This window comes from Hypomesus transpacificus, chromosome 2, assembly GCF_021917145.1.
Source record: "Hypomesus transpacificus isolate Combined female chromosome 2, fHypTra1, whole genome shotgun sequence".
Taxonomy (NCBI): domain Eukaryota; kingdom Metazoa; phylum Chordata; class Actinopteri; order Osmeriformes; family Osmeridae; genus Hypomesus; species Hypomesus transpacificus.
The window spans coordinates 15,897,307-15,921,030 of NC_061061.1; the positions used below are offsets into that span (position 1 = coordinate 15,897,307).

The window sequence follows — 23,724 nt, forward strand, 5'->3', positions numbered from 1 at the left end:
GAGTAGCCAACCTGACTCTTGCGTGGTCCTCAGGTATGTTCTCAGAGCCACAAAGAGGTAATTGTAGTCCCTCTTTATGGCAGACAGAGAGGGGGTTTTGATTTCACATTGTGCTGAACTGAAACCAAGAGGTTCCCCACAAACACCCTGAAAGGCAGGGAAGTCTTTGTAACCCTGGCCCACCCCAACAAGCCTACAACGGCTTAGCTAAAACTTGTGCAAAAGTTCTACTCTTTCACAAAGAAGTCTATAACTGGTACTTCTACTGTATTCAGAAGTTTGTTAGGGAGAGGCCCTGATACCTTCATGGGCAGGTAAGGTGAGATTCTTGTTCTGCCTTGGAACAGTACAATGTGTCACGCTTGATGGAATCAGCTATTTCTTTTTTAGAAAATGGGGCTTATAGACTAACTTCACAAATAGTTTGGTTTCTGCAGATCTTCATAATCTACATTGGTTTGTCTGTATACCAATCCGTCTACACAAAAATCATGTTGTCATGTTTCATCTGTTCAGTCCAACAGAATAGTTTTGATCAATGTCTCCATTTCATCTGTGAAATATAGGGCCTGAGGGTGAGTCTAATTTGTTGTCCAGGGCCTTGTATGGAATAGTCCCACCCAGAAACGCCAGTCCCCTCCTCTCCAATGGGTGATGCAGGTGATAGTTTCCACTTATTAGGTTACCACTTAAGTGCTGTCACCAGGAAGAAAAAGCTGGTAGTGGCACAGAGAGTGGGAGAGAAAGAGACGAAAGAGAGAGGAACACTATTTCATCCACAGCTGACACAGAAGGGTTTCACAAACAGTCTCTCGGGGAGAAGGACACGGGTAAGCGGACGATTTTGATTGAAAATATTCTGAAATTATGGAAGAAGTTGCTGTGTTTTATGTTTTTCCAATTCTCTGAGAGCGAATCTTTGGATGATGCACCTGAACAAGATCAGTTGCCATGGTTGCGATGCCGACAGATTTGTTGCATAAGTTATAAAATCTTTTTGTCGGTATCAGCAAGGTTATTATGGAAATAAATATGTAGGGAATACAATGATCATTCATGTTTTGTGAAGGGATTATATTTTTGTTAACTTACTATAATTACGTGTGGATAGTTTGGCACACACTGTAGATTTTAAAGAATATCCCTCTAATAGAATAGAAAATATTAATTGATTTCTGATCCTAAAGTGCTGTAATGGGATATTGTAAAACCCTTTATAAACTCCTTTACTCCTTTCCTTTATGACTTGCAACTGTTTTACCATACAATAGGAGTTGTGCATTTTACCACATGATGCATTGTAGAGAAAATTACAGAAATTGCAGGCCCTAGTTTACAGTTTGGGATTTTTCATGAATTCAAATTGCCGTAAAATATTGTATTCAGTAAAGAATCAAAAATAAATGATGAGAGATTTTTCAGTTTTGTTTTCAGAATTTGTGTTTTATCATTTCACTAAATAATTGATGGATGAAACCATGGGTTTTATAGGTACAAAAACCCAGAAGGTCACTTTCAGAATAGTTAACTTAAGGAAACAAGCCTGCAACTCAGGTGTAAATCTAGCTGACTGTTAATCTTGTAATTGTTTAGTTAAGGTTTTACAGTACATATTGTATGACATCATGTAAACAAACTGGAAATTAATTGTAAATTAACTTAAAGCTTATGGTCTTGCATGATAAGGTCTAGAGGCTGGAGTGAGTTACTTTATGGGGAAGTGGAACATGAGGCATACGGGTCTAAGAGAGTGACATGACTGTCGAGACACGTGAAGGTTTCCTTTTATTTTTAATAGTCCTCGACTAGCTCGATGAAGCGCCGGTGTTGTCACATGAGTTTCCAGGGTGGTGAGCGCGGAGGAGGGCTCCCGGGGACCGGGGAAAAACAAGACGTGCTAAGAGTTACTTCCCCTGGGATCTGTCGAGGAACAAACACATTTTAATTGTGTTCACGGCCCAACCGCCACAAACAGACCCTCAATGAAATAATAGTCTATGATTTTACGCATGGTTGGCTTAGGAGTGGATGATCTCACGAGGTTAAACCATAAGTCCCAAAGTTAATTGGACTATGAAAACACAATCTCAAGATAATTCCCTTTTTTTCCGAAAGTATTTTCTTAAAGTTGAAATGTCGTACAAACTGTTACTTGATTCTTTTGTTCAAGTCTCGGTTGCATCTTAATTTTATCTGCCCACGACTTCCAACTTGGCCGGCTGGCCAGTCCAATCATTACCATCTCGGTTTCATCATGACAATTAGAGAATTGTTTGGGGAGGATCTCCTAGATGACATGGCTCCCATAGATCAAACAAGAGACCCAGGTGGGAGTAGATGAATGGGCATACTTCTTTCCAACCGTATTAACAAGTGTAAACAGTCTGATTGGTCCCAGAATCCTACATGGTTCTTATGTCAACAGTAAAACAATATAGACTTCTGAAATTCATTACCTGGCCTAATGTTTTATTTCTTGTTCTGCAACAGATAGCAACTTTGAGACAATAATATTTACACGGTCATACAGGCTATTGTGCTCGACGTACCTGTATTATGTTTGGAGTGGGAGTCAACGTTATTGATCATGTCTATATCAACAACATTTTGCCTTTGTTTGAACAGACTCCCACTTCATCTATTCAACACAATGGCCCCAACTGCTGCTCTAAAGGGCACAGGTATGTCTTTTTCTAGGCAATCTTTTATTCTACTTTTCCAGTAAGCTTATGGTTCTGTCAGTCTAATAAAAACAGAACTGAGCACAAATCGACCATAAACTATTAACACAAACACTCATAGTATTATCTGTTTGAGTGTACTCTAGCTTTATTTGTTTGGTGCATGCTGCCATGTTCACTAATTAGTCCAATCTGTCATGGACTCAAGAACCATGGCGAAAATGTAAAGTAACATAATCCAATAGTCCATATGGAATAAATGCAATAGTTACTTTCCAAATCACATGATAGTGTGAACATACAGATTTATGTAAGCTTTCAAACAACCAAAAAAACTATCTTCTAATGAGGTCATTTATTCTGCATTTAATGCGAGCGAAGTGACCTGAATTGAAGTGTAATCAATTGTTGTCCCTCTGCCAGGCCTTTTGCTCCTCTTAGTTTTGGAATTGCAGCCGTTCTTGTCCGTGTCTGGTCAATCAACCACCCTCACAGCAATCACATCCATAGCTTCAACCACTGGATCAACCATCCCGGCTTCTTCCACCACACAAACTGTCACTTCTGCCCCTACTGTCACCACACAAACTGTCACTTCTGCCCCTACTGTCACCACACAAACTGTCACTTCTGCCCCTACTGTCACCACACAAACTGTCACTTCTGCCCCTACTGTCACCACACAAACGGTCACTTCTGCCTCTACTACCACCACACAAACTGCCTCCAGTACCACTGCTCCTTCTACATCTATCTCCACCGGCACAGCAAGCTCTATTACCTCTATTGCCTCTACTGTTGCCTCTACAGTCTCCACTACCCCTATTACTACCTCTGCCTCGACTTCGTTACCTCCCACAAGCTCCATCGTGATGCAGTCAAACACAACATCAGGTACAGGCACAGTGACTGCTTCCATCACTAGCCTTTCATCATCGGGTGTAACTACACCAACAACGACACCTGCCTCAACTCAAAATGCCTCTACTTCTTCAATGACGACTGCAACAACCTCGTGGCAAATGGCCCCCATGACTGGAAATTCTATGACAAACGGAACTGTAATGACAGGTACTGCTGGCTGCCGCCATTCAAAGTTATATTTATGTGAATCAGTTTAACAAGGAAACATTTTTTAATCCTCCCCTCTTGGTTTCTCTCTTCTTTGCTGACACAGCTACTGCAATGAACTCTTCCAATAGCAACAGTAATAACATGTCAGGGAACAGCAACAGCAGTATGGTGAGTATTTTGTACTCATATCCAATATGTTTCCATCAGCCTTGCCTGAGACCATGCAATGTGTCACTCTTTGTCTGGATTATTTTTTCTCTGTTGATAACTGGTATTGACCTTTCTTTCTTTTTCTTTCTGGTTCTTCCTTTTGTCTCTCTCTCTCTCTCTCTCTCTCTCTCTCTCTCTCTCTGTCTCTCTCTCTCTCTCTCGCACATACGTTTTTCTCTCTCCAGATCTCCTGCCTCACCTACTCCTGTAACTACTCAGACTGCTACAGTATGTCTATGAATAGCACTGCTGTCCCATGTTCCTATGGTTACAATGTCTGCCAGGTACTGTTAGAACTATGATGGGGCCATCAAAACCTTTAAGGTTAAGTGGAAATTGTTTGTCATTCATTGATATTTCAACATAGCATGTGTAATTAAGATCTTTTTCAGAACCTTTTACTTACTTTGGGGGCATTTTCAATGCAAACCATGGCATGGACTTGATTTAAATTCTCGTGGTATAAGCTTTTTTTTTTTTTTTACAATTTCTCTTATGTGTCTCATGTTGTCACCCAGTTGAAGAACAATGAAGGTGTGTCCTATACACTGAGATGTGCAGTCTCCTGCAATAACATCTCTACCTGTACCAACAACTCCCAGACCAACTGCATCATGAGCTGCTGCAACTCAACAGGTTGCCTGAGCTCTACCCTAGCCTCAATGACAAGCACAACAACAGGTGAGAAGCCATTTCTGCATGCCATATGGGATATCCTGTTTCGACACAACACATTTTTGGATGGAAAACATTTGATCAATTCGGATTGATTATTTAGGCAGTAAGGGAGTGATGTTTTTATGCTCTTCTTATGAACTTCTAGTGACTCCAATGAAGCCAACCACAACCTCTACCACAACTAAAGCACCAACTACTACCATTACAACGCAACCTCCAAACAATGTAAACACATTTTTTAGCTTGAGTGTGCGTCTGTGTGATTAGTTGCATGCTTGAGCACATTCTGAAATCTGAAATCCATTGTTTAACAGGGAAAAAAGTGTCACACATTCCAATGCACCACGACAGATTGCTACAAGTCCTACACCGGCAGCTCATCAACGTTCTGTTCCCTCAATCAACACTACTGTGAGGTAAAGAAAACATCCATATTAAACACTGATGACCTCGTTTATGGTATCATATTTTCACTTTCAAGTAAATCGTGAACTTTTTACACAGACCAAACCAAGGCATATGAGATGAGTTTCCTAAACATATTCTCGGTACATCCTGTATGTCAACTCATCTTGTTGAGTAAGGTCAAATCTGTTTATTTGTAAAGCACTTCTCTTTTTTTTTACAGCGAACGCCAACCAAAGTCCTGTAGAAAGTTATCAAATAAAGCAAACAACAGTCTAAGTCTTTGAGTCTTCTGTCTTTATAGTTGAAAAAGACCACGGGAACAACCTGGGTAGCAGGCTGTGCAGAAACCTGCCCAGGACAACCCGGGTGCACAGCCACCTCGACCACCGCGTGCCAACAGGAGTGCTGCAACGCCACCACCATCTCAAGCTGTCTCAAGCTGGATGGTAGCCTGAACCTACCCTCTTCTGCCACCAGGGGGCCTTCCTATTCATTTGGTTCAATCATGACTGTGCTGTTTTTTCTGCTCTGTCATCAGTCCCTGGTGTAAAGAAGTTACTCTGGACTGCTGAGGAGGCACATAGTCCTCATATTCATACACTACATGTAGGTTTTGTACTGCAATGCTGTTCTGAATCGATTGTAAAATCGTTGTAACCCTTGGCTGTGGGTAAGCCTTTGCCTGTTTTCATGTGTATTGAGGTTTGTGAGGGTTCATTTTGTGTTTTGGTTTAAAATTAGGAATTTAAAATGCTATACATGACTATGTGTCATTCTCATTCAGGATACTGTATACATTGGCAATGTCTAAAAATAGTAAATTACTGTTTGTGTGTAATCATGAATGACTGAACTAGGTCCCAGTATGGCACTGTGAATACAAACCCCCCTTCTCAGCAACATTGCATGTGTCTTTTTTAGATGGAAACCAAGTGGTTAAAGTACAAATTGTCTGGAAGTGTTATTTAAACATTATCTTTGAATTAATTATTTTAGATCCTTTGATAGCAGTTGACCTTGATGTACTGAGAGAAGCAACAACAAAAAAAGAATATATATAAACATATCTGTATGCACTTTATTGAAAACCTTATGGGCTATTTTACAATACTATTTTAACATTTCTGTTGACTTTGTCCTACAATGTACTATAAACTGTGATTCTTCCTTTACTTCCTATTCATTGACAATTGCACTGAATTATCAGTTAAGGGAAACTCAGATGCCCAATGGAAACATAAATATACAATTATATATTTTAATGTTTAATATTCAATCTAATCGTCTACACTGTGTAAATTGTACAAACTATAACAAATGTATTTGCAATCAGATAAATATAATAAAGCACATCTATGTTGACAAAAGAATGGTGAAAGAATACCATCATTGTGACAGCATGTAGTTCAAGGTAAAATATACAAAATATCATTGAGGTGTTGCAACTGTTATCCTAGAATAAGGATGAGGTAAAACATGTATCCTTCAAATGGTGACATAACAGGTTAAGTTCTTTGACTAGAGATAGAATCAGAAAAAAAGAGGAACAGGTTTGTAGGTTTCTAAATCTTTTCTTTTTTGTCCATTGTGAGTCATTTAGATTACCTGTTTTGAGTCGGGTAATGTGCCCTTACAGTACATCCCCTCCCAGATCCTCTAGCTTCTTCAACTTCTGGCTTGTGTTCTTAGTGGAAGCCTAACATGGGTTTCTACTCACCCTCTCTTGCAACTCAACCTCTGAGCAACTTCATTCTGGCTACACCTTGGTACCACAGGTTTGGGATTGTCTATCTCTACACACCAATCCCTAGTGAGGATGAGATGGGACGTGGGATTACTCTCTCCGATTTATACTCCGAATTTTACTGTTATTGTGAGTTTTCTTCTCAATCTTAGGCTAGGGCCTTGAGTAGGTCTATGTGTCACCCCACATTTCAATATCCTGTCCTGTTTTATACAGACTGGGGCTCAAGTCGAAGACAGAGGAGCCCCGGACGTGTGTTCAGCCCCTGGGGTACACCTGAGAGCTCTCTCCCCAGTTGTGTTCAGCCCCTGGGGTACACCTGAGAGCTCTCTCCCCAGTTGTGTTCAGCCCCTGGGGTACACCTGAGAGCTCTCTCCCCAGTTGTGTTCAGCCCCTGGGGTACACCTGAGAGCTCTCTCCCCAGTAGCCGCCCTGACAGTCCCCAGTCTGCTGGTTTCACGCACACCATTCAGTGTGAAACGGCTGTGCTCGATCTCTCAGCCTACCACTCTGGCATCAGTGCAGATGACCTGAGCAGCGATGCTTCTGGCTACTCCTCAGGTCAAGGTTGAATGTTGCTAATCACAATCCTTTGAGTTTATAGAATGTTTACTTGAAATGAACACTCCAAGATTAATTAAAAAAATGGTACATCTAAATAGTCTGTAACATTGGATGTCTGTAACATTTTACCTTGAGTAACCCTATGGCCTTCTGCATCCACAGACGGAGCCTTGTCTCCTGACATCTCCAGATCAGCAGGTCCTGGACAAGTGGGCAACCTACAAGCATCCTACACGGAGCTTTAGCTACTGAGTCCCCAGGACATTTGTCCCGGTACCCCTGGGTCCTCCATCAACCAGTCCTGCCAGGCTAAGTCTGCACTCCAATCTCTCTTAGATATACACTCTCACATCACAACTCGTGAGGTAGAAGCAGAACTTAGATCAGGTAGGGCTCACTACTCCTGTCTAAGAAATGTCTGATATTCCTCTAAGAATTTCTTTCAAATGTAACTTTGCTTGATTAAATTTCTCAATCGACTCTGTTTCTTGATCCTTTTATTCACAGGTCAGTGCATAGCACATGCTGCTCCGGACATACTGATGGAGGTTGCCTTCGTTCTTGCAGAGAGAGAAAGAAAGAGAAGAAGAGAGGATGGGATAAACTCCAGCCCTCAGCCTCGCTCCAGAACCTGCCCCGCCTCTAAGAGCTTGAAGGAGGAGCAAAGAAGTCCAGGACAAGCCTCTGTTCGACCCCAACAAAAGCAGGGAGAGCAGAGATGGAGCGGGAGGCTATCCTGACCCAAAGAGTGTTAAGAGATAAGAACTCTGTCTTGGGACTACATGAGGCCTATAATAAATTACATTTTAACAGGCTTTTCACTGAAGTATTACCTTTTTACACTTTCTATAAACAGTTTAATACAGTGCCATGCATTTCACACCAAATGTTTTCTGGAGTAGGGTTGTATATATATTGGTTGGGTCTATAAATAAAGAACATAGGAACACTGATTGTGTTTTGTTATTATTATTATTATTAATCTTGCTGTACTCCATAATAGGTTAATTGACCGTTTATAATGCCCTTTTCACATTATTTTCGTATGGACTTCTATGTAGACAATTAAAAGGTGCTTCCAATTGTAAACCCTAAATTTTGATTAGGCCTACATGGTTGCTAATCCGATTGAGATGGTTATCCCTAATGACACCCTAATGGTGACGTCACCTTGAGTAGTCTCCTCAACAAAATATATCTGCGTGGCAGCACTTCGCTCAAGTTAACCGTGTGTTGAGGAATTGTGCCTCGATCAGGACAACATCTGGCAAAAAACGGATAATGTCGATATTCGGGAAGTTACTTTTACGCGCCAATCCTCGATATAAACTACTTTGTTTGGAGAGCCGTTTTAAGTAGCCATATAGGCTAGATGTAGTTTGAGATTATCTTGTATTTAATTTGAAGAGAATTCGCGAGCCTATATAACGGCTTCCAAGCATGGATCAATCAGTGGCAATACAGGAGACGTTGGAAAAAGAAGAAAATTGCATCATAGTATCCTTTGTAACATCAAATTGTTTCTGATTTTTGTTGTTTCTCAATGTAGGATTATCAATTGACGCTATCAATCTGACGTTAACTTTCTTTTAAGATCTTAAGAGAAACTAGCTTTACTATCGGACACATCAGATTATCTCATTCAATCTAATGTAGCCTTAATCTTTGCAATAATGTATTGTTTGTCAACAACGAAAAAATAACAAATCAATGCGTAAGATTTTGAAAAGCTTTTCTGGGTGGGACGTTTTTACGGCTGAAGTCCAATTTCTGCAACGCAACAATTCATCCACGCGATGGCAATGTTGCTGCGATTCTGAATCAAAGAAACAATGAAATTTTGCCCGAGTTGAGGTCGGTTGAGGTAAATACTGATGTTGAACTGGAACAAGTGTCTTTCCAGAATGATTGAATCTGAAAAGGATTTGAATAAAGTATACAAATATGGATACGGCTATTTAGAATACAGTAATCGGAAGGAAATATCTCAGCAACATTGTGTCCTTACTTATAATATACAGTGCATAATCCTTAATTGTTGTTAACATGCTGTCCAATGTCTTGTCCTTGTTGACAACGTCACAGAAAGCAGACTGCTGGGATTGGTTCAGCATACAAAGGAACATGCGTAAGATAACATATTTAGATCATACAAACTCTGATGACACTTGTATTTGTATTTTTTTATTTATGTTTTGTTGTTGTCCTTCTGTAGTCTTTTTGTTTACACTCATAAAAGAATGGCGATAACAGGTGAAGATGTTGCTCTGGATGGCATTATTCCAATCTCAAATTCCTTTGATGTTGTTGAAGGTACACAGATGCATCAATTTCAAATTGTATATATTAGACACTCTGTAGAGACTGCTAGATCCCCCCCCTCCCCCCCCTCCCATCAAAAAAGTAATTTTGTAGTCGTTTTTAGCCCTTACCAATTAAGCATAGTCGTAAGCCATGACTTACCTTTTTCTTTCCAACATTTCTTTGTTGTCAGTGTCATCAGCAGATGTAGTTGCAGTTGTGGGTAGGTCCTCCTACTTAAGTCTTTTGAATTCTTTGGCCTTGAGTATTTTTATGTCAATCTTCCAAATAATCAAATCACTATATATGCATGGTTCTAGGTGCCGACAGCAGGGTGATGGTGAGCTATCAGGATGTGGAGTTGGAATTGAGACTTCCTTTTGGCTCTCACTCTCGCCTCTTCCTAAGTGAGGTAAACAGAGTCTTGAGTGGTAAGATACAGTTCCTAGTTCTACACAGTGTTCTTATCAGTGTAGAGGTAAACAATGCATATCATTAATGGATGATACTTGTAATGTTGTAAGTGGGAGATAAGGACATTTTTCATCTTATAGGGGGATGTGAATGTGTGCACTCCTTGTTACCTTAGTTAAAACCCTGTTTATAAAGTCTTAAGCAGTTTGTTGATTTACCTTACATGTGACAGAACAGAACTACCAGTAAATAAGGCTATTTTCTCCAGCCAGCTGATCTGTTTGTTTTCACAAATCAGATGGTTAAACAGTTGATAATGAATATGTATCCTTTTAACCTTTGAACAAACATGTCATCATCAGTTATAAAAATAATGCAATGACCAGGGATTAAAACAACAACAACTGCAAAAAATATATATAGCCTATAAACTAGTCATCAATGACAGTTGCTTTTCATCACGAATCACTAAGTTACTCGAAGTCTTTGTGATAAGACTAAAAAACACTGAGGAAAGGGGTGGAGCTTGTGAACCTAATGCTCTTGCTGCGTAGACAGTGTATTCGTTCTGCGTTTCTAACTATGCCTGCAACTGGTTGTTGTAATAACGTAACCATTTTTGATTTGTGTAGCACCTTTTTGCCCTCAGATTTGTCTTTGATATGATTTTGGTTTCGCCTGTTTATCTGAAAAAGGATAAACCAGTGACGTAGTCAGAAACAAAGCCTACTTTGTCATGGATGTGTAATTCCTGGCATTGACTCATTTAGGCTCGAATGTGTTGTAAGTCACTTTGTGTGACACTTTAAGACAAGCAAGGCTTACTTTTTTCCTGTGAGGAAAAGCAGTGATGGAGGGTCTTAGTCTGTCAACTGTGGTTGTTAACAGGAAGAATGTGAGGAACGATCAAGGTAAACAGACTTGTGATCTATATTAATGTGTGGTCTGATTATAAGGAACAGAACAACCACATTGTGTCATGAGCTTTAAAAAAAAAAAAAAAACTACAACTGGCTGTGAAGAGACCAGTCAATGCTAACCATGCTAATGTGAAAGCTAAATAACCTCTCCAAATGTAGGTTATTGTTAGATACAAGTAATCATTTAAATGTTTTTGCCTTGGTTTAACAATGTTTTTTTTCTTTTTCTTTTCCCCCTGAATGTGTATTAGATGTGTGTAAGTCCCCTTCAGAAGAACCTTTGTTTGAATGGCTACACAAGTACCGTAAAGCCACCAGAGGCAAAGGAGTCATGAAAGAAGCCCTTACTCCCATAGGAGCAAAACTGTCAAAGATGAACCAGCACAAGAAAACAGGTCAGTCCCGTTCATATCTCAATCACACAGCATACTGATCCTATCCAAACAGAAACTATACCCAGTGTGACTTATCGCTTTGGATAAAAGCGTCTGCTAAATGAATAAATGTAAGAGAAATGTGAAATTAAAAAGTTTGCATTGTTCGTTGCTTTGGTAAAGTGATATTATATAAATAGCTCTACTGCTGTTAATCTCATAAGTTCTAGATGCCATTGGATTGTCTCATAATGGATTTTTTGTGGTGGTCAGCAAGAGTACTTATAAAGATAAATACCATGTTCAGTGGAGTGCCAATCCCAACACCACTTGTTGTAGTGAGATCAACTGCAGTTTGAGATATGGATAAGATGGAGTTTGAGGTTTATTTATGTTGATAGAAAACATAAATTAGGCATAAGTAACTAGTGTAATACTGTCAGTGGCTGGTTTCACCTTTTCCATTTGACTGTTAAATGGCTTTTAAAAACACGAGTAATAACAAATATTCAAAAGGATTTTTAGGCTAGTGTATAACACAATTGCCATTACACCATGTTCCATTCTAGTTGCACGTTTTCGCGGTTGATTGCTTTGGCCTGCTGTGCTGTGGGACCAGTCACGGTGCTTGGAAAAGAAAAAAAACTTCACATTCCTAGCATGAACAGGTCTTTGGACATTGCACTGCACATAATGTGTGGGAGCAGTGCAAGGAAATGTCGAGGGTGATCAGAGAGCCTGGTATGTGGAAATGTATCCTTCCGTTCCGACTGTGTAGCACTCGATTTCTGTTAGCAAGCCACGCTAAATTGGTCGACTAAAACTTACCTTGATCTCGTTGCTCAACTTTCATTATGTAGTTAGTCTATAGCTAACGTTTTCGAATTATTCTTGCGGGAGCTATGCTAGCTAGTAGCATACATAACACAGCCTTCCTCTGTCTATGTTTTGGCACCTTTGACTGGCACCTTCTTGCATTGTGCAAAATCTTGAATGCATCTAGCTGGCTACTGCTAGCAAGCCAACTAATGTGTTACTTAATAGAAATAAGCAAAGCTAGCTTGAGAGGTAGAGCTTTCAGTTATTTGGAACTTGTAGGCAACTAGCTAATAATGTAAATGAGATAGCTAGTAGCGAGCCAGCTATATCATGTTGCCATCTTCCTTCTGAAGTTATGGACTGTTGGACTAGGTTGCCTGCAATCTGTCTTTATTGCCAGCGTCAATGTGATAACTATGCATTAGTATTTGAAAGTATACCAGCTAGATTGAAGTACCGGTGATACTTACTGATAGTGCTGTTGCACACCTGTCATAATTTCGATACTGCAGTTGACGATTTAACAACAAGCCGACTCTGTGACCTTATCAGCCTTTAAGCAATGACGGCAAGCTAATTAGATACAGTAGTATTCATGCTATGAACTTTGGAACAACTAACGCTACAGTAAGTGACGTTATACCTAATTATACAGTATTATAAAATGGCACGCTCTTGTCCTTGTTCTGTTGTAGATTACTTAGAGGCCAATATCACGTAACCGAGGCTAAAGGAACACTCTAATGCATTGCTTCATGCATGTTATCTTCAGTTGGAAAATGCACCCCTCTCACTTAAGTATTGTTCCCTTTGAGGTGAATAGGGTGAATTATTTAGCCAGTCCAGAAGAATTAAGCCCCTGCTGGAATGCAAAATATGCCATAGATGACCAAAAATAGGATTTGTGCGTAACAGTCAGTATGTAATCCTTAGATGGTGGAATAAATGCTTATAAACATATGTGTTTTTGAAAAAGGTTGACATTTCACAAAAGTACAACCACTATATTTTTGGGGCTCCTGTTGTCGTGGAAATACAAGCTTGCTCTACCAGCTTTCACAGATCTCTAGTTAGACTACCAACAAGAATGTGATTTAGCATGGGGTTATTTACTCAATACACAGAGGCATCTCACATCACCCTGGGAGTTTCCATGTCATACTGGGTGTAGTCAATGTTTCCATTTCCTGTGCTCCCGTAGCGCTCTACACCCCCTCCCAAATGTACGCACATACTTTTGTTACCCCTCTTGGTACGCAGTTTAGCCTACTCTAAATTGTATATCTGGACACTGTGTGACCTCACAGTTGGTTGTTCTAAGACAAGTTACTTCATTTCCTATTCTGAAATGTAGTACTTAAATAACCTTTCCTGTAAATGTTGAAACTCTGTCCTATTAGGCATGTTCAAGTAGACCTATGAGTAAGGAGAATATCTGCATTGTCAGCACATGTAGCAGGTCTACATTCTCCTGTAATATTGCAACCACTTCCTCTTGCAAGTCGTAGTAAATAAAGGCGCATAGAAGACCTGAAAGAGATGACCTCAACGTCCTACAGTATTCGTAAAACATTTAGCATGATGTGAATAGAAATACTTCACAGGATTAGACCTATACGCTCGAGTAAAATGATTTGGTCTGTACTGTACTTAGACTTCACGCATACTCCTTGAGTTTGTGCAGCAGAGGGATCTAGATTAGCCTGCTAGCTAATGTGCAGAATTTCTTGACAAACAAGAAAAGATTTACTTTCTTTAAAAACAATTTCCTCCCTGATATTTCTGGTTAGGCCTACACTTATAGTAACAGATGGCCAAGTAGCCCAGATAGTGGGTTACATTGTCTGAAGCTGAAATTCATTTAGACATTTTTAGATGCTTCTATTTCACCCAGATCTACATTTTGGGGATTGTGAAGTGTTCTGTGGGTAACATCAATATATAATCATGCCCTGAACTGACATTATTATTGACTGGCTCATTGATTCTTCCTTCCGCATAGCCAGAAGCTTGCGGATTAGTGCTTGCACCATCTTTGTGTGCACTTCATTAGAAGGGATGGTCTATTTAATTACTCTCTCAATGTCTTGCTCCTGCACTTTCTCTTTTCTCTCTCTCTCTCTCTCTCTCTCTCTCTCTCTCTCTCTCTCTCTCTCTCTCTCTCTCTCGCTCTCTCGCTCGCTCACTCTCTCTTCCTTTTTCTCTCTCTTATTCTCTCTTTTGGCCACAGACAGGAGGTTACCTGTAAGGGAGGACCAGAGAAGCAACAGAGAAGAGGAGCAGCACAGAGTGGATTCAAGCCCAGAAAGGTGAGCATCTTGCTCCCTCCCATACCCCAAAATATAGTACGGTGCATAAAGAGGGTCGGGACCACAGTGAACTTTAACCTCTGCCTCCAGCATTTCCACAGATTACATTGAAGCAGTATATATTGTATGCAATTGTATATTACAGTAAAAACTGTAATATTACTGTACATAGTACTGTACGGGACAGAGGCCGCGTTGTCAGTGCTATTGGATAAAGACTGCAATCGTAAATCCATCCAGTCAGGCTACGCTTTCAAACTCAAACCCAATAGGGCCGGCCCGATGACATATTTCTATTTTTGTCCGACCCAACCCCTCCCCCGGTGTTGCCAACAGCCAGGGCAAAGCAGCGCGTGAGGACAGGGATGACATGGTGCGCTCCTCCAGTCACACCCTGTCCAACAAAGCCCAGATGCTGACCATGCCGCAGTTTGGCCTGAGAGACAACCTCATCAGGTGTGAGCTACTGAAGAACGAGGACCAGTACACCTACCTGGAGAACTACAGGTGAGTCTGTCCTCACTGGGAGCCTGGCAAACCTGGGTATCTCATATTATATTGTGGCCCACAGAGAAAAACGAACTGTTTTACATTTAAAATGGCAACTTCTGCTTCAGTATTGTGTGTTGAAGAACAGTCTTTTTGATGGAACACTTTAATGTCTAACATTAACCACAGTTTTGCATGATTCACAGCCAAAGCCGGATATAGATATATAGGTGTAATTTGCAGGCCAGACTGACAGATGTTGAAATGGCGAGTTGTTAGTCTTTTCTCTGTATGTTGTGTTTGAGATCCCGTTCCACTGTCTCACTTGATACTGCAACCACAACATGTTGATGTTGCACTTAAGATTTAACATGTATTGCTGCAGTACTATGTAATAGTTGTTGAGATGTGATTGTTGCACTGTAGCAGATGTGATTGTTTCACTGTAGCAGAGCGATTATTGTTCACCATGCCTGGTAGCAGAGATGTGGTTACTTTGCACTGCACCCGGAAGTTACAGACTGACCACAAAAAAACTGTATTTCTGCATTATACATGAGTGCAAAGGAAGGTTTAAGAACAAAAGTGTCTAATGAGTATAAGACAAAGCTGAAACTGCTCAGGAGACTTAAGAAACCACTACAGGCTCATAGGAAACCTCCTCTATACGATTTACAGTTGATCCTAATGTTCAGGATATTGGGTTCCTTAACAGAGAAAAAAACAAATTGATATTAAAGGTTATAAGAAACAAAACAAACATAAATGCATGGCACATGAAATGTATACTGTTAGATTTGTAATGTACATGTAATTTATGACACATTAATTGTATGTTTAAATAAGTCTATGTTACATTGTATGTAATGTATGAATACTGTTAGAATTATACACTTCTGATCCTTGAAAGAAAAAATTAAATATGATAGTAAATAAATAAATAGTTCAATTGTCCCCCTGCTGGCAAGATAGGAACATGATGTTTGACTCCTTCACAGAGGGCTTGTGCTTTTTACATTTTTGTAAAGTCAGCACACTGCTCTGTTTAGGTCATACATTCCACTATAACAACAGAGGGCCTTAGCAAAGGTCGTTAGAAGATGTCTCTGCCAAGTACCCTCACAGTAGCAGGATATGCCTGTATTAGGTAGTGCTTGTTCAACAGAAAAGATGACTTATTGCTCTCTCTGTAAATATCTGTAACTTTCTCTTCATTTGTGACTGTCTCTCTGCTGTAGTTTCTTTCTGGGCACATACAATGTCAACGGCCAGACACCAAAAGAAAGCCTTCGTCCGTGGCTGGGATCCACCCCCACCCCTCCTGATATGTACTGTGTGGGGTAAGTCACCATCTACCCCTGAGTTGGAAATAATCTCAGACTAGCTAAACACTGTTCCCGGTGCCCACATCACCACAACAGTTCTGAATCAAGTCAGTCTCACTGACTTGTCCACGAGAGCTAGCACCAAAACCCTTCAAATTTTCATCGGTGTCAGTTTGCTCCAGAGTTGATCAGGGTGGGAAGAAGTCTTGTGAGGAGAGTGTGTGCGAAAGTGTGTGTGTGTGTTCAATGTCTCTTCTGTTTTCTAGGTTCCAGGAGTTGGATCTCAGCAAGGAGGCCTTCTTTTTCAACGACACACCCAAGGAGTCTGAGTGGATGAAAGCTGTGATCGAGGGGCTGCACCCAGATGCCAAGTATGCCTTAGTAAGGACCCCTTCTCTGTAACTGTGAACTTCTTACAGTTCTTGGTTCCTAACATTGTCAAGCCACAGACAGACAGAGATTCCTCCCTTTATAGTTAAAAAGATGCCATTAAAGCAGAACCCTGTCTAAGAAACCAGACATGAAAATGTTGAAAGGGATTTCCTTGTTTGGTGGAAGCTTGTTTGTTTTCAGTACGTGGTTCCCTTTCTGTAGGACTTTCATCTTGTCTTTTTCCCCTAAAAATGCTGACTACAGATTGCTTCCTCTGTTCCTGGTATTATCAAGCACTCTTTGAAAGTTTAAACTTAGGTTCCCCTTTCTATGAAGATTAATGAAATGTTATTTTTCTTTCTCTGACTCACAATTACACTTTTTACAATGATGTGGTAGCTCTTTCATGGCCATGGCATAGAATTGTGTTGTCTCATAGGTCTATAATGTAGGTAGATACCTTTGGCAATACAGCTTGTGAATCCATTCAGCCGTTAATATTGTATTTGTGTTGACTGATTTCCATCCCCCTGTATAAGTCCACCTGAATGCTGATATAATACTTTATATTGGATTTGTGTATTGCTGTTTGTATGGCCAGTGTTTATGGGTGTCTGACCTGTGTGTGACCTACCTCTGTGTACTATAGATCAAGCTGGTGCGTCTGGTGGGCATCATGATGCTGTTCTATGTGAAGAAGGAGCACGCAGAGTATATCTCTGAGCTGGAAGCAGAGACCGTGGGCACAGGCATCATGGGAAGAATGGTGGGTCTCCTGCCTCTGCAGATTACAGGAGCCGTGTAAATAACAAGACAAAACATTCCTTTCCTCCTTGGAGTAGCCGAATCAATATTTGCATGTTTTTTTAATGAGGCCCCCGTTTTAGATCTAGTAGTCTACCACCTTGGCCTTGTAGAAAACAGTCATCCCCTAGTTGTCTTGGTAGTTAAAAACACAAGACTGGACCTCCTTTCTTTTCTCTTCTCTCCCTCGCAAGGTTAAAAACATGAAGTCTTTACTCACTCGCACTGTATTTCTCACACAGTCTCTCTCTCTCTGTTCCCTTCCTCCCTCCCAGGGTAACAAAGGTGCCGTGGCCATCCGTTTCCGGTTCCACAACTCTGACATCTGCGTGGTCAACTCCCACCTGGCGGCCCACGCTGAAGAGTACGAGAGGCGCAACCAGGACTATAGGGACATCTGCAGCCGGCTCCAGTTCCACCAGCTGAACCCCAGCCTGCCCCCTGTCCCTATCATGAAGCACAGGTAGGAGACCGCAGCTGCTGGCCCAAGACCAGTTAAACCGCTCACGATTCAAGTGGCCCCTGCCCAATGAGATACATATGGCTCTGGAAAAAAATTAGAGCCCATTGCACCTTTTTCTTTCCTTTTGTAAAAGAAAGTTGAGAAGGACAATTTTGAGCGAGGAACAGAGGGCTAACATTTTAGAGGCCACTGCCAATTTTGCCCTTCTGTTCTTCACTCAAAATTGCCCTTCTCAACTTTTTTTAAAAGGAAAAGAAAAAGGTGCAGTGGTCACAATGTGGGTGTTTTGCAGTGTCATCTTCTGGCTGGGGGACCTCAACTACAGGATAAACGATCTTGACCTTGAAAATGTTAAAGATTTGATCTCCAAGAAGGACTTGAAGACGCTGTATGATTACGACCAGGTAATGGACGTTTTGGACGTGCTGTTGTTTCATTGCTGCCCTGACTGTTCAGTGTGAACGCTAGTGCTTAAAGTCAGTCTGGTTTTCAGCTGAAGAGACAGATCGAAGAGGACGCCGTGTTTGTGGGTTTTACAGAAGGAGAGATTGATTTTCAGCCCACATACAAATACGACACAGGCACTGACCAGTGGGACACCAGGTAACCGCAAAGCTTACCTGCTTAATACCTCTTGTGTTGTGTAGGCACAGAGTCATTAAGGAACGGCATTAAAGCTTGCCCTTCTTGTGGCTTGTTTTCGAGGTTTTAATGAATCGCTCTCACTTCCTTAGCGAGAAGTGTCGTGCCCCGGCATGGTGCGACCGGATTCTGTGGCGTGGGAAAAACATCCGGCAGTTGCACTACGAGAGTCACATGGTCTTGAAGACCAGCGACCACAAACCTGTCAGCTCGCTGCTGGAGATAGGGGTAACAGTCTTTCTCTTGTCTTTTTGTCGGCCCCGTCATGGGTCTGTCTTACTTTCTCTCTTCGCTCGGTTTGTGAATCATCCTTTAAATCATTTCTTGTCCCCTTACGCTTTGACTCGGTACAGCCCACCATGACCGACTCGATGTTTCTGTCCCCGTTGCTCACAGATCAAGGTGGTGAACGACGAGGCCTATAAGAAGACCTTTGAGGAGATTGTGCGCTCCATAGACAAGATGGAGAACGACTGTATTCCGTCCGTGACCTTGTCCAAACGAGAGGTAAGGTGGCATCATGCGGTACTAACTCGATTTAGATGTACAGACACCGTAAACCAATCTTTCTGTGCCTCTCTTACATACGACAATGTCCCTCGTAGGTCTCGTCAGTGGAGCGAGAGGTTGTCCGAGATTGGCTGTTAATAGACCCTAGCCCTTGTCTCTGTCTCTCAGTTTCACTTCAAGGACGTGAAGTACATGCAGCACCAGGCGGAGACGTTGACCCTCCATAACGACGGGCAGGTCCCGTGCCAGTTTGAGTTCATCCAGAAGCCGGATGAACCCACCTATTGCAAACCCTGGCTGACCGCCAACCCGTCCAAAGGGTTCATTGCTCAGGGTGAGAACATACTGCTGAGGTGTATGGAATAGGGCATTCAGAATCAGAATGGGATTTAATCGCCGTGAAAGTTTACACAGACATGGAATTTACTTTGGCAGGAAGGTGTATACATTCAACATATAGGAATCTTAACTTAAACAAGTGGTCTAACTATACTAAAGGTACAAAGTCTCACTAATCCTAAGGTGCTAAAGACTGTAAATTTAGAATAAAAATAAAGAACATGAAATATAAAATGGCCATAATATACAATATAAAAATACAATAGTAAAAAAAAATACAAAATTACAAAAATACAAATAGTGTAACAGTGAAAATGTTGATCTCTATTTGAGCTTTATTTTCCTTCAAAAAGAAAGAGTTCCTACCATATAATACAATCCTGTTGCAGATGTAATGATGTAACTTGCACAGCTGCATGTTATGACATCGAGCTGTTACCATCACATGCTTGCAGAACAACAAATAGCGCGTGGGTCATCGAACTTGCACGTTCAGGAGGCCTTTAAATGTCTCTCCTCCCGTGCTAGGTGGAAACGTAGATATCGACCTGGAGGTGTTTGTCAACCGCTCCACTGCTCCAGAACTGAATTCGGGCCTGCAGCAGATCGAGGACATCCTGGTCCTACACCTGGAGAGGGGCAAGGACTACTTCCTCTCCGTGACGGGCAACTACCTGCCCAGCTGCTATGGCACCTCCATCCGGACGCTGTGCCAGCTGAGGGAACCTATCCAGGACATGCCCCTGGAGATCATCCGTGAGCTGGTGAGTTCAGCTTCCAGGTGCAGAACAGCTAGCAACACACAGCTAGCAACACACAGCTAGCAACACACAGCTAGCAACACACAGCTAGCAACACACAACTAGCAACACACAACTAGCAACACACGCACACAACTGGGGCTTTGATATGTGACTTCCACACTTCAGGGTTATTTGTCATGTCATGACAGTCTTGTCCTTGTTATTTGGGGAGGCTGATTAGAGTGTCCTGGTATACTAAAAGTATAACGAGTTTCGAGGTACAAAACCATGACGCTGGATATGCAAAAAAGACTAGTAGGGATTTAGGTGATTTTTCACTGTGTTAAACCTAATTATTTTGTTTTTCTATCTGTGGAAATGTACTACAAGTCTAGGGTACACTCTGTACCTCCTATTTGATGTCAGTTCATTAATGTCATAACCATCATAGACAGTTATTTGGACATGGTGGTTTTACTTGTACTAAATACAGTGTAGATAAAAAATCTTTGCAAGAAAATAAAATGTATCAGGAAAAAAAATACACAAGTTTCTAATGCCTTTGCTGCATGTCTTTTTTAAGTCCAACATTTGTCAAATCGAGTTAAAGGGAAATCTTCTTGTTTTATGGAGATCTGTTTTTGTGGTGAACAAGCGTTTTCAGTGTCCTGATCCAAGTTAGCTGTAGGTGGTTGAAGAGGGATATGCCGCATTTTAAATTTGGCTTCTGGCAGAGAACCTACTGTTACCAGGGAGAGGTTCCAATGGTGCATTAGACTTGCAAAACAGCAGGATATTTGTTAGATGAATCAGCATGCTCTCTTTGAGGCTTGGCTTTTGTGTTTTTAATCAGTGTTTAATTATTCATCCTGAAACGGTGTGACTCAAGACCTGAAAGTCTTCAGAATAAAACAAATATATAGTTAGTTCTTTTATCATTTTAGCTCTTTCTCATTTTCTTCAACTTGTTTACTTAATACCCAACCAAAATGGTTTCCACATACATTAGATTTTAAGTTAGATTTGAAATAAAAGTACAATTTTCAGTTTAATTTGTATCTTTTACTTTTTTCATGTCCTTCCGTTTTTTTTTTCTTTTCTTAACTTCAGACGGAACTATCTGAAGGTGAGACCAGAGCTGAGAGCACAGACAAGCCTCTTGACATCCCTAAAGAGATCTGGATGATGGTGGACCACCTGTTCCGCAACGCCAGCAAACAGGTCAGGACTTTTACTTTGAAGCTGCTTCTGATCGCTACACCCTTCTTCCTCATGGATTCTTTTCCCAGTTTCCTAGAAAAGAAGTCAATGTCCCAGTAAAATTTATGACCTGACACTGAATTGTTAAACTTTTGGCCCTCTTCCTGGTTGTAAGGCTTTCTTGTCTTTCAAGGACAAACCTATTGGTTGGCTTCTCTATGGGCAACCAAAGAGTGAAAATTCTGAATCCTTTGAAAATAATTGTTTTTGTGATTTATGGATGAGAAGCAACACAGAGTTGTGCCAGAAAAGTTTGTGGAATTGTATTAATACTTGAGTATTGTGTATTAATACTCATGTATTAATTGTACTCACAGTTTCGAGTTTTGGCTGGTTAATTCACTACTTAATTAATGTGATCATTTGTTTAATTTCATAGGAGGATATATTTCAGCAACCTGGGCTCCGGAGTGAATTTCAAGAGATAAGGGATTGCCTTGATACAGGCACGCCAGACTCGCTTCGTATCCTTAATAAGTGTAAAACTTCGCCAATTTGGGGGGGGGGGGAGAAATCATGTTTTTGTGCAGGACCATGCCCCCACGCTTGTCTAATCCAGTTCTGAAATGGGTAACGCTCAAGGCATCTGATGTTCTACATGCCAGTACATACATAAGATACCTAGAGACAAACCTGCCTCTATCCCTCCAAACTCTGCTTGGTTATAGGCACCAGACAATTACTCAATTATGCAATTCCCTCCACATGGTGGAGCCAGTCTCAACAACTTGAGAATTAATTGCATGAGTAGGGGTGTGGGGGGGGGGGGGGGGGGGGGGGGGCATTATACCAGACAAGGCCTTAGGTGGTTCCCCAGATTTTTGTGGTTCCTTATTCATGGCCTTATAATTGTTTCTATGCAAAATAACATTACATCTGTATGTTTTGAAATAATAATGCCCTTGACACTGTGGACTCTTAGCTGGCAGTAACCACTCTGTGGCAGAAGCATTGCTCCTCTTCCTCGATGCTCTCCCTGAACCCGTGATCCCCTACTCCCTCTACCAGCAATGCCTGGAGTGTTGCTCCAACACAAGCCAGTGTAAGAAGGTAAGTCTAGAAAGTTCAGTGAACATTCTTATGTCTATTACTTGTTTTGACTTTTTCTGGCTTTCTGTCTCTCTACCTCTGTCCGCAGGTTATTTCCATGCTACCTCAGTGCCATAAAAACGTGTTCAACTATCTAGCGGCATTTCTACGCGAGTTGTTAAAAAATGCTATACACAATCGACTGAATGTCAACATTTTGGGTAATCAAAAACAATTTGCTCTCATTCATCTTTTTTTTCCCCTTTATCAGCATTTTGAAAGTTAACAAGGAGGGACCAAAGTAATTCAGTAAACGGTTTATATTTAATATTTTCGCTAATCCTCCTCAGTTCTTAAAAATATTTCAGTTCCAGTTTCCACAGTCTTTGTAGTCTTGCTTGAGTTCAGAATCATGATTTTGGTTCCTTAAGTTTTTTCTTTATGTAAATGCTCCGTTTCCCAACATGTGATTGCCGCTTATGGAGATGTTGCATGTTCCTGACATTAGGCTCTGTTTCACCACAGTTCCCATTTTTGCTGCTTTGCTACTGAGGTCGACTTCAAAACAAGATCTTGCTGAGAAACGGAAGACTCAGGAGTTCTTCCATCATTTCCTGGTCCAGGACCTCTCCTGAATAGCGCACGGATCCTTTCACTGATTTCACTTAGTGTACAGCTCAGTATTTGTAATTAGTTTGTAATAATTTCATAAATGAAGTAGGTTTTTGTTTGTAAGTGATAGTCTAATTATGTTCACTGATTTAAAAACTTTTTTTTTTACAGTAATGTTTCAATGTAAGATATCATTACACAGCTGTTACTGTGTAATGATGAGCAGCTGTAGAAATATTTTTATGTATGTAAAGTTACTAGTTATTTAAAAAGATGATTTGTATTTTGTCGTTTATGATGTCAAAACAACCAATTGTTTTTTATATATATATATGTATATAAAAAGTCCTGTTTCAAGAAATGTGATCAGTTGGATTCATTGTTTGTTGTATAGGACATTAGATGTAGTCTCACACTACAAGCTTGTCAACGGATGGATGGTTCACTACTATCTACAAAAAAATACTGTGTACTTCCTTGCATTACTTAACTTTTCTTAACTGTAATGCAAAGCCCCATATTGTACATAACAGTTCTAGTTCACACACACACACTCCATGTAACACAGGAGAATATGGTTGTGAATTAATTATTTACTTCAAAAGCATATTTATTCACATTTCAATAAAGCACATCTTCT

General features: G+C 40.8%; 2 protein-coding genes across 6 annotated transcripts; both read left to right on the plus strand.

The window, feature by feature from the left end:
• Window positions 1-711: 711 nt before the first annotated feature.
• On the plus strand, window positions 712-6,223 carry LOC124478584 (mucin-5AC). The gene is made up of 9 exons (XM_047036893.1): window positions 712-830; window positions 2,626-2,681; window positions 3,105-3,752; window positions 3,859-3,923; window positions 4,151-4,249; window positions 4,484-4,646; window positions 4,789-4,868; window positions 4,958-5,059; window positions 5,353-6,223. Exons 2-9 carry the CDS (start codon window positions 2,651-2,653, stop codon window positions 5,599-5,601), a joined length of 1,437 nt encoding a protein of 478 aa, XP_046892849.1. The 5' UTR covers window positions 712-830; window positions 2,626-2,650; the 3' UTR covers window positions 5,602-6,223.
• Window positions 6,224-8,547: 2,324 nt separating this feature from the next.
• inpp5b (inositol polyphosphate-5-phosphatase B) lies at window positions 8,548-23,436 on the plus strand. 5 transcript variants are annotated; one of them, XM_047036831.1, is made up of 23 exons: window positions 8,549-8,856; window positions 9,406-9,487; window positions 9,575-9,672; window positions 9,854-9,883; window positions 9,981-10,091; window positions 11,246-11,389; window positions 14,418-14,496; window positions 14,833-15,003; window positions 16,224-16,325; window positions 16,577-16,691; window positions 17,332-17,448; window positions 17,762-17,949; window positions 18,242-18,353; window positions 18,443-18,552; window positions 18,684-18,819; window positions 18,988-19,098; window positions 19,270-19,435; window positions 19,969-20,204; window positions 21,294-21,404; window positions 21,823-21,907; window positions 22,366-22,493; window positions 22,582-22,693; window positions 22,998-23,436. In XM_047036831.1, the coding sequence occupies exons 3-23, from the start codon at window positions 9,600-9,602 to the stop codon at window positions 23,105-23,107; spliced, it is 2,547 nt and encodes an 848-aa protein (XP_046892787.1). In that variant the 5' UTR covers window positions 8,549-8,856; window positions 9,406-9,487; window positions 9,575-9,599; the 3' UTR covers window positions 23,108-23,436. The 5 variants fall into 5 exon arrangements, with proteins under 5 accessions (XP_046892778.1, XP_046892787.1, XP_046892805.1 ...); XM_047036822.1 differs by lacking the exon at window positions 9,575-9,672 and having other exon boundaries at window positions 8,548-8,856; XM_047036849.1 differs by lacking the exons at window positions 8,549-8,856; window positions 9,406-9,487; window positions 9,575-9,672; window positions 9,854-9,883 and having other exon boundaries at window positions 9,997-10,072.
• Window positions 23,437-23,724: the final 288 nt, after the last annotated feature.

What these genes read in the sequence shown, in the direction of transcription:
- LOC124478584 (XM_047036893.1), top strand. Translation starts at nt 2,651, where the DNA reads ATGGCCCCAACTGCTGCTCTAAAGGGCACAG. An exon ending in GGAACAGCAACAGCAGTATG is followed by an intron (nt 3,924 to 4,150) that starts GTGAGTATTTTG and finishes TTCTCTCTCCAG; the next exon opens with ATCTCCTGCCTCACCTACTC. An exon ending in TCAATCAACACTACTGTGAG is followed by an intron (nt 5,060 to 5,352) that starts GTAAAGAAAACA and finishes CTGTCTTTATAG; the next exon opens with TTGAAAAAGACCACGGGAAC.
- inpp5b (XM_047036822.1), top strand. Translation starts at nt 8,800, where the DNA reads ATGGATCAATCAGTGGCAATACAGGAGACGTTGGAAAAAGAAGAAAAT. An exon ending in CAGCATACAAAGGAACATGC is followed by an intron (nt 9,488 to 9,853) that starts GTAAGATAACAT and finishes CTTTGTTGTCAG; the next exon opens with TGTCATCAGCAGATGTAGTT. An exon ending in AGGCACGCCAGACTCGCTTC is followed by an intron (nt 21,908 to 22,365) that starts GTATCCTTAATA and finishes GTGGACTCTTAG; the next exon opens with CTGGCAGTAACCACTCTGTG.